Source organism: Hakea prostrata, chromosome 2 (genome assembly GCF_041222555.1).
Source record: "Hakea prostrata isolate BN-2017 chromosome 2, UWA_Hpros_2, whole genome shotgun sequence".
Lineage (NCBI taxonomy): Eukaryota > Viridiplantae > Streptophyta > Magnoliopsida > Proteales > Proteaceae > Hakea > Hakea prostrata.
The window spans coordinates 4420409-4435144 of record NC_142601.1 but is presented as its reverse complement, the minus strand read 5'-3'; the positions used below and the strand labels follow the sequence as shown (position 1 = coordinate 4435144).

At 37.6% G+C, this 14736-nt stretch overlaps 1 protein-coding gene and 1 long non-coding RNA gene across 5 annotated transcripts; one reads left to right on the top strand and one right to left on the bottom strand.

Annotated features, from left to right (window-relative positions):
* Positions 1 to 239: 239 nt before the first annotated feature.
* On the top strand, positions 240 to 6172 carry LOC149023359 (uncharacterized). 3 transcript variants are annotated; one of them, XR_016171521.1, is made up of 4 exons: positions 240 to 411; positions 572 to 646; positions 3934 to 4190; positions 4836 to 6172. It is a non-coding gene; the product is annotated as an uncharacterized LOC149023359 (long non-coding RNA). The 3 variants fall into 3 exon arrangements; XR_016171520.1 differs by lacking the exon at positions 4836 to 6172 and having other exon boundaries at positions 3934 to 4829; XR_016171522.1 differs by lacking the exon at positions 4836 to 6172 and having other exon boundaries at positions 3531 to 4829.
* Positions 6070 to 7131, bottom strand: LOC149023358 (uncharacterized). 2 transcript variants are annotated; one of them, XM_089143899.1, is made up of 3 exons: positions 6654 to 7131; positions 6363 to 6560; positions 6070 to 6278 (listed from the first exon to the last, which is right to left on the bottom strand). In XM_089143899.1, exons 1-3 carry the CDS (start codon positions 7008 to 7010, stop codon positions 6099 to 6101), a joined length of 735 nt encoding a protein of 244 aa, XP_089000025.1. In that variant the 5' UTR covers positions 7011 to 7131; the 3' UTR covers positions 6070 to 6098. The 2 variants fall into 2 exon arrangements, with proteins under 2 accessions (XP_089000025.1, XP_089000026.1); XM_089143900.1 differs by having other exon boundaries at positions 6193 to 6267.
* Between the last annotated feature and the right edge of the window lie 7605 nt (positions 7132 to 14736).

The following is a 14736-nucleotide window of genomic DNA, read 5'->3' as shown; positions in this document are numbered from 1 at the left end:
AACACCTAGCTTGATGAACGCGATGAAAGGGCTTTCAGTGAAGCCGATATATAGGTTGAAAGAAGAACAGAGGATCCAAAGTGACATTACTCTGACCGTCCGCCCGCGAGAATCGAGCGTTTTTTGCTTCCTTTCGTTTTGAAAATTTAACGCCATCTGAATGCCGGTGAGACCGTGAGAGAAGGCTAACTAACTAACCCAGAGATTAGTAGAAAATTATAAATTTTATTTCACGATTCAGATTTAATTCAACAAATCTGACGGTAGATATTTAGAGGGAGGTTTTCAAAACACTCGACTGACACCGCCAAGGCGACTTATCCGGAACTCGAACCCCATCCATCTAGGGAAGAAAAGTCGATTTTCAACGACAACGACCTTACCTTCCAGTGCGCCTCCAACGTTTCCGAGGTTTGTGCTTTGAAGTTTGAAGTTTGTTCAAGATCTATTCCTTATCTGTCCAATTCCGGGTTCGATTCTTGCTTATCAACACTTCAAAGAGTTGGGATATTTTTTCTGTTAATTTGAAAATGAGTCTTGATTGAACTGAATATGTCTTTGATTTATGTAGGTGGGATAATTCGAATGATTTCTCCCAGAAGCTACCTTTCGTTTGAAGCTTCCCCTGGTTATGGGCGCAATGGAGGTACTAAACCTCAGTGCTACTTCTTATGTATACTTATGGAATAATGAATCGATGAATGCAGCAAATGATTGTTAATTTGGGTTTTCTTTTTTAACATTTTTTCCTTTCTTGAATTTGTCATACACATGTTAGAGAGGGTCTTCCTAGCCAGTGTGTTGGCAACTGCATTTGCCACTGGTGGAACCTGGGAAAATTGATTGAACTCAAAGGAATTACAAAGATGTAGAATATCATGTCAAAAAAGCTGAAAATCTGAAGGAGAAACTGAAGAGGGATTTTGATCAAGTTGAAACGCTCATGGCAATCTGACTCCATGTAGAGCTTCAGAGCTCCATCCTTAGCTAAAGAGGGATTTTTAATCAAGTTGAAAAGCTCAATGCAATTCCATCCTTAACTTCACGGAGAAGGGACCATTAAGGCCCCTATATTTGCATATTTTCTATTGCTTACAAACCCAAAGAATTTTTCAGTAAAACTTCAGTAGCTTCAGACTGGGGCCATTCACCAAGAAGATTTATTCTCCGGCACCTGGAAAGTAGATCGATCAACTCAGGGATCCACTTTAAGGGGTATCTATCTTTGTTTCTCATGTGGAATCATGTAATTTGGGAATGCTGGAACCCAGTTATCCTCCCAGATTTTCACATAATATCCAGTTCCAACTCTCCACAATGAAGTCTTTATCAAATGTTCCCTTCACTCTAGAAGACTGCCATTCTCAGGGGGGTTTATTCCCAAGTCTTGCATCTAGAAAGTTGGAGTAGGGGGAGTTGATGGACTTCAGAGACCTAGTCCAGCAAAAATCAGCTGTCCATAGTCTCCAAGTGGTTTCTGTCAAAAAGCTTGATTCTGTGTCCTTGAGTCTTTGAAGCCAAGACTGCCTTTGCACTTTGGTTGACAAAGGTGGGACCACCATTACCAATGCATGGCAGGATCCTTGTCAGTGTTTCTTCAGAAAACATTTGCCGAAGCCTTTCGAATAGAGTCACAAGTTGCTACTGGAATTTTGATGGTGATGACTGGAAGAAAATTTGGGGAAATTTGATGGGAGAAATTGGTGTAATTGGATTAGACTGTAGGGACCAAAAATAGGCCGTGTAGTGATGTCCCAATGGAATGGGCCATGATTGGGATTGGGGGTGGGGGGGATCTATGCTCCAAAACTCAGCAACTTTCTGGAATAGGGTTGTGAAGTTATCAAGTTTCAGTGGTTGCAACAAAAAACAACTGCTTCAATGGTTGCAGCAAAAAACCAATTGAAGGAGCAGTCACTCAAATGGTACAGCAGTAGCAATGGCAGTTCTGATGATGGATGAAAGCAACAATGTCTTTCAATGTCCCTTCACAGTGGTTGCAGCAGTATAATAAATACACTACCCAATTAGGGTTCGATGCAATGGGAGGATACAATGGAGATAAAACAAGAAGGGGCAAGGGAATGGACTCTCCCAGCCATGGGTCTCAGCTGATGAACATGGATTACTCCATGTGCAACGGCAATGTCGCATGCAAATGTGAACTCTCCAATAGCTGGTGTAAGATTTACAAGAAGTGTGAGCTACTAATTTCAAAACTAGAAACTACTTTGTCGAGGTAAGGATCTTCTCCAGAATTATAAAGGAACAAAAAAGGAAACTACCTAAATTTGGGAAAAAACTGAATTTAGAAACTAGGCTTTATAAAGCAGCCAACAATACAAGTTAGAAACTAATAATTATGAAAACTACTGAGGCAGCAAAGCTACTCTGGCATATGACAGTGAATACTTACAATATGCAACTTACCCTTGGAGCACAAGGAGATATCTTTAGTATGATTTACCCTTGGAGCACCAGGAGGTATCTTTAGTAGATGGCACAACACTATTTGGATGACTTAACTCATCTGTTTTTTGTGATTTGGGTTATGTTTATTTGTAAACTGGAATAAAGAATCTTTTGGTTGGCACGTTGGTGAGGTGCTTACTTGCTGAACGCTTGGTCATGGGTTCAACTCCTGGGAAACTGCCACTCTGGAAACAGAGGTAAGGCTGCATGCATTTAACCTTCCCAGGGCCTGCCAAATGCAGGAGACTTTGTGCTCCTCTATATTTGTGAGTGCTGTATTGAAGTCTTCTTGCTTTGAACTTTCTTCAGAGTCATTGCTGTATGTCAATCCTTTTTCTTGGCCTAGAGGATCCCCTAACCTGGCTATGGGGAATGAACTGATATAAAATGGAACAATTAATAATACAGACAGCAGACTATTTACAAATATTTTGTTTTGACACCCTAACAATCATGTCAATTACACTGAAACTTAGTGGTGAACCTGACTGTCAGAGCAAGCAGAGACACACGGTAAAGCCTTTTTTTTTGTTTTTCTTTGTTGTTGGAGGGGGGGGGGGTTGTGAAGGACACATTGTAGAGCTTGGATGATTTTTTTCCATTAGATGAAAATAATGATAGATTTCTTGTTACTTCTGTGCTAATTATAAATTTCATTATTTGTTTTGCTTGTTGGGTGAAGAATTTGATTGATTTGACAAAATTAGCTCTTGTTCCCAAACAAGAGGAAAAGCCTTGTACAGTGAATAAAAAACCTTATAAAATTTTATGACTTAACTATAAATACTCCAAGGAATCTTATGGGGGCTTGAGATCAACATATTGATTTCTATTGGATTGGTATCATGTATCAAAGCAGCAAGATGATTTTAGGTTATATATATTGACATGTATTGGTTAACCATATTGTGAAAATCTTGTGCTGGTAAGACATTAAATTGAGGAGATCCTGATGTGTTCGAGTGTATTCCAATGTTCTGCTCAAAAAAACCCATTTCCTGTCTCCATGATTCATGCCACATTACTCTTGTGCTAAGAATTGAATGTGCTTTCATCAGAATTTTTCAGGCATGAGGCTACTGGGAACTTAAAAAGTGCAGTGCCTTGTTGATCTAATAAATCTTGCCAAACTAAGTAGGTTCCCTTCCTCCTCCCTCCCATGTCTAAAATGTTGCTCTGCTAATTCTGTTCTGAGGATCCATGCTTTGAGGACCATATCTTCAATATCATGCAGTTGCTCAGTTATGCAGTTTTTATGCTTCGAGTAGGATACCCTGCATTAATACTTTGGTTGGTAAGTCTAAAGATTATCAGTTCTTTTTTTGGGTAAAGTGAAGATTAACAGTATCAACTGCTCTTCAAGCTTAATCTGTGAAGCCCAAGTCAGTACATGCTTGGAAAATTGCCTCTGATACTCTGCTTATAACTCCACTGGTTACCTTCATGTGTTCCTTGTTGCAGGCTTTTATTAGGAGATATAAACATGGCTTGGACCTAACCCATGAAACCTCACATGAGTGGATTGGAAAGGCAGATCCGGAATTTTGGAGCCAACCCAAATTGCTGTTAGAGATCCTCATGGAGTGAGAGCTTCCAAGCATAGCACCAAGTTTAAGTTGATTTATTGTATACTGAGTTAGTGGCTTTATTTGGGAGTGGCAAAATGCTGGGGGTCTCCACTTGTGCTTTCTTCCATACTATTTGGGATTTGGTACCAGGTATGTGAATTTTTTAATGCTTCATTTGGTTAAGAGCCAAAGATGTAATTACCTTCAAATAATTTCCACTATCCGGAAATTCATTTTCTATCTTTCCCCTTTTTCAGAGCATTGACTTTCCCAACTGCATTTCCTCCCATTCCATGTGACCTAACTCTCTTGATTGGTCAAGTGGGATGTATATGTAAAAGATGATCATCCGGCCATGGATCATGGGATAACCCATATGGGTTTGATTACTTAACAATGAAATAATGAACAATAAACTTTTGAGGAAATGTTTGGTTGGCAAGAAAAAAGTAGAAAACAAAAAATCTAGTTACACACAAAAACTTTTCTCTATTATATTTGTTATCTGTTTCCCTATTCATTTCTTGCTAACCAAACATACCCTGAACTAGTTTGCATTGTTACTCTCATTGGTGCAAAGTTGCTCGTGTACTCATGAGAGATGCTTAAGAATACATAGTTTAAAGGGCACAGAGTTAGTGGGTTACTTGTGCAAAGCTGCCTTCCTCCCTAGGGCTGTCCTTAAGAGATGGGTAGTAGCCTTTATCTGACAAAGCTAGATTCTATTCCTAATTTAGAATTCATTGAGTGTTCTTATTATAAGCTTGAAATTTTTTATTTTATTTTATTGTGCAGCACAAGTTGCAAAATATTGTATAGAATGTTGTAGAGAGCAGTTGGGACTTGGGAGATTATCTTATTTCTTAGGGATTCTAAAGTCAAGCAAACTCTTTAAAAAGTGGTGAAAGAAGAGAGTAGATTTCCTTGCTGGCTCAATCTTTTTGGTTTATATAAGGCATGCGGTGAGAGCTTTGTTGCTTTACACGCTAGTGGACAGTGGAGAGCTTTGTTTAAGAGCTCAAGCTCTTTTAGTCTGGTTGATGCTTCGAATCTACTTCTTGTATTAGAAACACAGAATCACGGGAATCTTGGATCTTTGCTGGTGAGGTTGAATTCCTTAAACAAAGTGACTTTTTTTTCCCCTTAAAAGAATCTCTTTTTTCATTTTTAACCCATCCATGAGTTCTCATTATCTTTCCACAGAACTAGTGCTGTTTTAAACCAAGAAAAACAGTGGCTTCCAATCAATGTTGCCAACAAGTTCTTGTGAATCAGTTTGTTCTCATTTCCTTGAAATGCTCCAGCCCTGGTCCAACTCATTTAAGGGAGAAATCACAGGGCTTAGAAAAGCAATGCAAAAGCACACACATACATGATGAGATTTATGTGGTTCACCCGAAAGTTACATCTACGGTCGAGCAAAGATGATGTTTCACTATGAGGATGAAGAAGAACAGAGTATTACCTAATCAATTCTACCATTTTCAATTCTTTTGAGAGACTATAAATATAATAACGGAGAAAACATAACATTGCTCAAAGCAGCAACGTAGGACGTCCAATCAGTTCATGGTGTATAACTAGTCATTTCGTAAGACATGAAACTCCGAACAAGAGTTGCGCCTGTTTGACAATGACCACTATCAACATCAAAAAGATTGACACAATTTACATGGTGTCATGGTGACAATTGATTTTCACCATGGACGTTATGGTGAAGCAAACACCAAGTAAAAGAGAAAAAGGTCCTTCCTTCTCTAGAAGAGACCTCAATAAGTCTCCACACTAGTTGAAGAGAGCTCCTCAAGTATATAAAGTAACCAAAGACATGAAAATGGGAATGTTAGACACTACGATTGCTGCAAAAGTCACTTCCCTTTTCTAGTTTTCAACAATCACATTGATTTACAACTTAACTATATTTACATTTGGAGATTTCAATCATGATAACTTCCACTATAAAGCCATGATACCATATAAATCAACCTGCAACATCTCTTAACTTTTTCTCAATCAAGTCTCCTCTAATTTGAAACCCCTTTTAGCTTCTTTAAACGATTAAGGTATCAAGTTAGTGGAGTAGGCACTAAGGAAGTAATTAGCCCAAACAACATCCTCGTCTTCATCTTCTTGCAGGCTCCATTGATTTTGGATACTTTCTCCTATCATCTCTTCGTTCCTTGCGAATCTACCTCTGATGCGTGGCCTACTATCTGCTAATGTCTTCCTACATGCATACTGCACCAAACAATATTATCTTCAAACAGAAAGACTCACATTTGAATTTAAAAGACAAGAAAAGATCATGAAAATTAGATGAACCTTAATCTTCTTATTGAAGTTCCTCTGGCTTCTCTTGTTCCGGTACCTCTCGATTCTCTCTTTTCGTTCTTGGGCACTGTAACAGCGAACTTTCTTTGTCCCTTCGACGTTACAGTTCTCATGAGAAAGAGGGCTCTCTGATTGATGAAGATGACTTTGTTGTTGTTGTTGTTGCTGCTGTGCTGCTAAATTAATTGTCTAAAACAGAGCATACCCAACAAATTAATCATAATATTTCTACCCAAAAAAAAAAAAAAACCATCTTTATTTGATATCTTGCTTGTAACTGACCTGCAAATCACCAGTGCTAAACACCTTCCTCATGGAACTAGCTTCAAAGTCCATATTCTCGAGTGTTGATTCATCAAGGGAAGAGAAAATGGGATTGTGACGAGGGTAGTGGAAAGCCTCGTTGGAAAGAGATTGGCTACTCATGCATCTCTGTAACAAATTGGGTCGTTGATAATAATAGTAATTGTAACTGGGTAATGAAGTTGGATCCATTAGAACCTCACCAACTGAGTCAGACTCGTCATTAGGAAGAAGAAGAGGAGGTGGAGGTGGAGGTGGAGGAGATGGAAGGGTCGCCGGAAAGAATTCCGGTAACGAGGAGGAGCTAAGAGCAAAGAGGTCACCATACTCGTACATGGCGAGTTTTAATTTTGAAGAAGAGAATTAAGAAAATAATAAGAAGAAGAAGAAGAAGAAGAGTGGAAAAATGAGTAGATGATTAGTTGCAGAGAAGTTGAATTCAAGTTGAGTAGGAGACAGTGAATGACAGAGATGAGACAAGAAGAGAAGCCTCTGAGACCTTCTTATGCTAGCGAGGTGAGAGAAGTGGGTCCCAGGTGGTGTGTGACGTGGATGATGACGTCTTCTTTGAGGAGGCGTTGACCAGGTTTCAACTCACTTCGATTCCTTGACTCGTTTTGGTGACTTCTCTGACTTGTGAGTAGTGAGTAGAGAGTAATCTCAAAGTACACAAGCAATCTTCATCGCTACAGAATCTGATACTGTGGGATTTTGTGACTTTATTCTAAATGACAATATTGTCCAATAATTATATCACATTTTTTCTCTCTTCTTTGCCTTTCTTTCCTTTCTTTAATTCATTGAAAGATGCCTTACATTCTATTCTCCCATGGTTAGCCATAGGGTCTCTCATGTCTTTTTAGTAAATTAAAAAAAGATTAGAAAATATTTTCTGAATAAATAATAATTTAAACTTGACATGAAATATAATTACAACAGTAGGTTACTCATCTTCCACATTATCATCAACAAAATAATATATTGTGAAAAACCACCAATTATTCAAAATGAATTTAAGTGTTTATAATTACATATTATTATGTGTGGTAAGGGAGAAATCAAAAGAACTTCAATAAACATACACTCAACCCTTTAAAAGTCTTACACTGCATCTCCTACTGGAGTAGAGTGTGGATCAATTTTGAGAAGGACAGCTGCAGTATATCAATACATGAAGCTTAGGGAATGGAGATATCATTGAGGCTGTGATAATTGGGCTTCATACTAGAATAGATCAAGCCAAGAATTCTCTGGTCAAGTTAGCTAACATATGGTGCAACTTATAAGAAATAATGGATCTTTTTCGACCCCCGAAGCACACTCAATGGCAGATTGCTCATGTCTCTTTTTTGGCAAACTTAACTTCTTGCGTGAACCATATAAATATCAGTGTTTTTTAGAACCCTGCTCTACAATTATGTTTCACTTCCCTAGCATATAGATCCTCAATAACACTGAATAATGCTGAGAATGTAGTAGATCGAATAAAATTATGTAATTGTCCTTCTTAGTAATATAGTTTTATTTCATTCTCTCTCTCAAAAAAAAAAGAATTTAAGTGATGTGGATCCAATTTAAGCCTAGAGAAAAAACCTACAAACAAACAAACAGAAAAAACCATAAAGCTTCATTGATATACAGCTTTTTTTGGGTTCCTTCCATGTTGTCATGTGCCACTGAACACTGATGATCAATGCACAAAGTGGTCATTTTTCATTTCATAAGGATAAAATGGTCATTTTGTCTTATGTTGCACAAATACCATATCTAAATTTGAATGTCTTCCTTAAAAAAGATGCTAAAAATTTTGGAATATATAGTCATCAACCTTCAAGCATTTCTTTCTTGTTCAATCCAATTATTTTCTTGAGATTCCTTTATAAAACTATTCATACTTAGCATAATGAAAGTTACTCCACTCTTTGCTTGCTTTATAAACTCTACAAGAACCTTAGACCTACAACACATGGAGTATCAATATATATCATAGGGTCTACTTAGAGTCGGCTAATAAGATCCCAAACATTATTTACATCGCCGTTGAAATTTGACCATGACCTAAATTGCATTAACGGGCTACCTTCGATTTTGTGCTGTAATCACTAGATTCTCAGATAAACACCGATTTTAAGGTTTTTGAGACCATTTCAAGAGTAAATTATTTCTTTAAGATGATTAGTGGGCTGATCTGACCCATTTAGATGGATTAAGAATCTAATCTTTAGATAATCTAATCTCTCTCTATTCTAAACTAAAGCTCCTATGCATTTGGAATCTGTTGGGACAATTGTGCAGAACAAAAGGACACTTCTCATGTAGTGCTAGTTGATCAAAGGTATAGTTGGAAGAGACTTTGAAGAAAATTAAATGTAGCAAAGCATGGGATCATGTGTTACTAAAATTGCTTACTTAGTGTAGGAATTCGGTCAAGACAATGGGATATATACATGCACTTCTCTCTTCATTTAAAGTAAGATTTCCTTAAAGACATTGATCCATTCCCATCTCACAGAACTTCCACTTGAAAGTTGAAACCCCACCATCTATTCTTTCTTTCTTTCAAAATCTCCAAAACCCAAATGGAGAGGATTTTTGGAAATGGGTTAATAACTTAATAGTGGATTTGCCAATAGTTTAAGAGCACACGTTCATTACTTTGTTATAATTTAAATCAAACCATGTGAGGAGCATAAAACCCAATCATTTGTATTGGGATTGGGACAATAAATTTATTTGTGTGTTTAGCTTTTTAATGATGTGAGATAAGTATTAAGAAAAGGAGGATTAGTGATTAAATATCATCATCATCATAAGTCACACAAAACCAAGATGTTCAAATTCTAATGTGTCAACGCATGATTTTGATTGATTCACCTTAGATGTTGGAGATGAATTCCCATAATGCCAAGTGTAGTTTTCTTTAGTTGGGATTCAATAGAATTTTATGATTTTTTTATACATCTTCACTAAACATTAGAAGGTGTGCTCCACCTCTAAATTTTGATAAGAAAAACTAGAAACAGACACTTAGTGAATTCTCCTTTTAATATATGGCGGAGAAGTATGAACTTTGCTACTGTAAATGACTAAAAATAGTCATTTTATACAATCCGAACTAATTCCAAGTGTGTACGGTCCGACCATTTAGCCTATGGTAGACCCGACCACTCGTCCAGAATACCTGATTAGGATAAACTCCTAATATACATCAATTACCTAGAGGGAAGAGTAAGAGAGGTAAGTTACTCTTCAGTAGTTAGACTCCGAATATAACTGTGATACTTAAAACTATATAAACACGCCAAGGAGGCATAAAAAAGTAAGTATTCATATTCTGTATGATCAATTACTTGAATTCTCTATTGAGTAGTTGTTATCATATTTCATTGGTACTGACTTGTTTATCAGAGACGTACCTCGACCCCCCAAGGTCAAGCACGTGTTTTGCAAGAACTTGACAGGGAAGGACGAACATGATTCCGTATCAACACCTACAATAGTAACGTTGGTGATAGAATCATTTAGTGAGGTACATGAGACAAATAAGATTATAATGGAGTCAGATTGGATCACAGGCTTTTTTGAAATTCTAATCTTGACTCTTCAATAACCTAATTGGCCTAAACTTGATCCGTACCTTGAGCAGCTAAAAAATAATAAAACAATACATAATTCCATATCGTTGCCAGGGCAAACAGTTATTTCTGACTTGACATTGTCTTTAGTCTAAGATTACCCAGACGTTAGGCCCTGAACTTATCTATAGGACTAGAGTTTTGAACTCTGGGTGAACCAATCTGGGTTAAAGCAATTAAGATCAAAGAACCCTTGGAAGAAGGGTGAAGGAATTTTAACCCTAGACATTCTTTGTGACAATCCTACTTCAAAAGAGTTGACTCAATGCATTTTCAGTTCAAGGGGTTAAAACCTGGTGGCATTTCATGGTTTCTTCCTCCAAATATATTTAAGAGTGCAACACTGAGTGTCATTTGACTTCAATCTTTCAGTATTGAATTCTCTAATCATCTATGAGTATGAGTGATTTACTTAAATTAAGAAAAGAAAACCCAACTAGGTACTAATGTGGGCAATACAATATTCAACTATGGGGGACCAAAAATAGTTGCTATGTGGCTACTTAAGTAATGATGCTGTCCCTATTCTAAATTGATATCATTCTTGACCTTATATAAAACCAATCATAAATCTCAAGAGTGGAGTTTCTTGGTTTCACGGCTTTCATGAAAAATATACTGTTCTTTGAATAGAAAAATACGCCTAAAACTGATGTTCTACTGTCTGTTTCAAGAAAGAAGGAAAGATAAATGAGATGCAAGTACAGTGAACCCTCAAAGGTAAGCCCATGGAATAGGAATCCAAGCTCCATATCAGTGCCAGATCTAGTGCATGGGGCCATATCTTCTGGGCAGAACTCAAAATGGTGTAGTCAATGCAGAATCAGGAGATAAGATCAGCAGCAAGTGGAAGCTGGTCCTCAGGCCAATTGATCCAATTAGATATAGACAACACTCAACCCTGAAGCCAGTTTGATCCAACGAGAACACACAGATTCTATCTCTCTCTCTCTCTCATTTAGATTTTAGTATTGATGGGTTCCTTGGACCACCAACTTCGTTCATGAAGAGCAATATAGAGTAATAATAAGGGTCTTTCCTATAGTTCTATGCTGTTGATCATTGACAAAGCTCCACACTAGCTAGGGTGGCTAGGGTAGCCGACCTCAGTAGCCAACTTGACTTCTTTCTTTCATTTTTTTTTTGGTGAACACCAACTTGAGTTCATTAGAAGAGAAAATAATTTCAGTGGTTGAAGACCCAACTGGGTTTAAAGCAGTGATGCATTTAGTATCTTTAGATGCATCATGCATGTTCAAGACTCAAATCGCCTGCATGAATGTGTATGTTGTGTCGTCACCTGACTGGACAATACTTAGGAGAAGATGTATGTGTCGTCACCTGACTGGACCTGATATTCTTTTATATGTTTCTAAGATCAGACTTATGTTGAGCGCATGGGCATAGGTGATGATACATCTAAATCATCCAATGGGTGTCAGTCTCACATTTGAGGGCATGGATCCAATGCTTTATACACTTCAATGAAAGGTACGATGGTATGCATATTTAGGTGGGAGAGACCTCCGGATGGGTGGATTTCTATTCATAGTGATGGCTCTGTGACTTCGCAACATGATGGATACGGTGCTTTGGGGAGGAACGAACATGGCATCCCAATTTTTGACCTTGTTGGTAGAGTGGACGGTGACAATATCCTTAGCTTAGAGCTTCTTACTGTGAAGCATGGTGTCGTGATTGCAAAGAGTAAGGGATATAAGCGAATTCAAGTCTTCTCCGATTCCCTTGCTGTTATGTCTATGGAAGCCGGAGGTTGGGATCCACCGTGGTATGTCGTTGATCTTATTGCTGACATCAGGGAGTTGTTTGGCGAGTTTGATCAGTGCATTTTTGGTTATCGGATGAGGGAGTTAAATCCTGGCGCTAACTTCTTAGCCCGTTTCATGGCCCTTATAGGGGAATTTGAACTTGATTGTAGTAGGCTTCCTGTTGCTCTTCTTGCTTTGGTGACGGAAGATGCAAAGGGAAGGTGGCAGTATTGGTCATCTCTTGTATTTTGTATATATTTTTTTTTCTAATAGAAGCTCCCAGTTCATGGGAAAAAATAAGAAGAGTAGGATGGTATGGTTCGATTTGATGGGTCAATCCGTTTACCTAATTAGAACTCTATAAATATGTACTTTAAGTTAATTATTAGAGATTTGTGAATTTTCATTTTAAGATTTTGGATGAGAGTTTTGCAATACCATTGTGGTGATTACTTGAAAAATCTTTCATTTTAATCAAAATTCTTTTTTACCTATAAACACATTAGGGTTGTGTGTAACCACATGCATACTTAATGCATGCCTATACATGCTTTAGTAGGCAATGATGTCTTAATATCCCAATGTGGAGCATAACAAGAAAGCGATAGAATGGATTGTGAAAAGAGTTGTTAATAAGAAAAAGTGAATGCTACACCTGTAAAGACAACCAAATGAAGTGATGGCCCAAAAGGCCTCTGGTGGTATTGTCAAGGGTCAACAAGTTAAATAGTCTCACCACTAGGGAATGGCTAAGTGGGTACTGATGTTATTATTATTAGTTAGTCAAAAGTCCTTCAATGTGAAAAACAATAAATTTGATTCAAAATCTGTTAATGGAGTTTGTAAAAGAGATGTATTCATAACAAAACAAGTTCACAACCCTAATCCAAGGAAAAGACCGAAGTACCCTTTTTTTTATGAGTCTCATTTTCATGTAGTTATGAGTTAGAGAAAACTGAAGATGACAAGTTATGAGAAAGTTGATTGAGGTATAACTATGTTCAATAGAACCCTTTCAATGCTCACTTGCAAGAAAGTGATTTAAGCCAAATCGAAAGGATTAGAAGAACCAGAAGCAAATTTGATAATTTAAGTAAACAGAAGGTGGATTAGGGAAATGGCTACATTAGTAATTTCAGCTTTAGGAATTTTGAGAGTCTCCCCATTCTCCTCTAGAGTACCAACAAAGAGAAAAGATAAATGGGAGAGACAAGCTACTCAAAAACACTTTCCCTTCTTGGGGGAGGAAACCATACTCTAAAGAAGTTAAGTGAAGATGGGGACCTTACCTCCTAAATGAAAGCCATGCTATCTGATGATTTCTACAGAGAAAACTATGAAGGGTCAAGAGATCAATGAGAGAGAACATGAGTTTTGGCTTTGGAGATCTCCCTAAATGGGACCCAATTAAACCTTAGAACCATGTAATCTTGTCATGAGTCCAAGTATTGTGCCTGTCAATGTTCATCTTTCCATAATAATAGCTCAAGTTGTAGCAGTGACATCTCTAAGTTTTGATAGAGAAAGATGTGACAAGTCTATGAAGAAGTTGCAACGAACTCATTATGAAACACAATAGAAAGTCATCTTCATCATCTTCTTGCCTGAGTTTATACTTGAAAGAGAAGATTAATTAAGATAATGGAGAGACAGATCGACAAGGAGTATGGCACAGTTTGACCTTTGATATTGACATATGCCCATGTTATTAGATTACCCTCTCTGACCATGAGCTCTATTTTGTTGCATACGGTGGAGATCGAAACGAGTGTCGAGATTTCGATCTTTACATCTTGTCTCGCATAAGTGGTTTAAAGCAACTTTTGTGAAACTAGGATCGAGATCAAACAGTACTATACATTTAATGCATAGAACCCAAACAATTTCTCTCTAACCATACCCAGTTTGTATCTCTTTATTCCCTTCATTGCTTGACAAGATTATAGCACTCCTTGTTGGTACTATAACAGTAATCAAACATATTAAGTTCCAAAGCAACTGAAACATTCAGTTGCTCTTGGCTTTCTACCTGTGAATGCTTCTTCAATCTGAACTGGTTGGCACCTCAACATTAAGAGAAATCAGTGAAACTGTCCCTAGTTAATGGCAATCGTGGTCAAGAAATTTTCTGTATTCTTACAGAAGTCAACTTGGCCCGGCAAAGCATACCAGGTGTTTCTTCTTTCTTCTATCAATCTAATTCCGCCCACCGCACTCTCCCTAATGGATCTGGACCTTTTTGGTTGGTCTATTACTATTTGGATAGCTTTTAGTACTTATCCTAATAGTTACAAACCTTAGTTTGGCATTGAAGGAACAGTGAACGGCGGTAAACTCTTTTAAAGATGTCATTCATCAATGGGTAATGAAAAGATTTAACTACAGAAGAGAAGGCACTGATGAGCACTTTGTGCTCCTTTTATACTTTTCAAACCTAAAGGTAAGTGAGACTCACGAATAAAAAATAATAATAATAATTTAAGGGGAGTGGGACCCACAGTAGTACCCTGTGGCCCTGCGTGTTCATGGTCGGCAAGTGTTTGGGGAGCACAACGTCAAGGTCGCTGATCTGGACTCGTCCCATCTTGACCTTCCTTGCTTTCCAACCATTACAATTTAGAAGAGGACCTAACACAAACACCTGAGAGGCTTGATGTC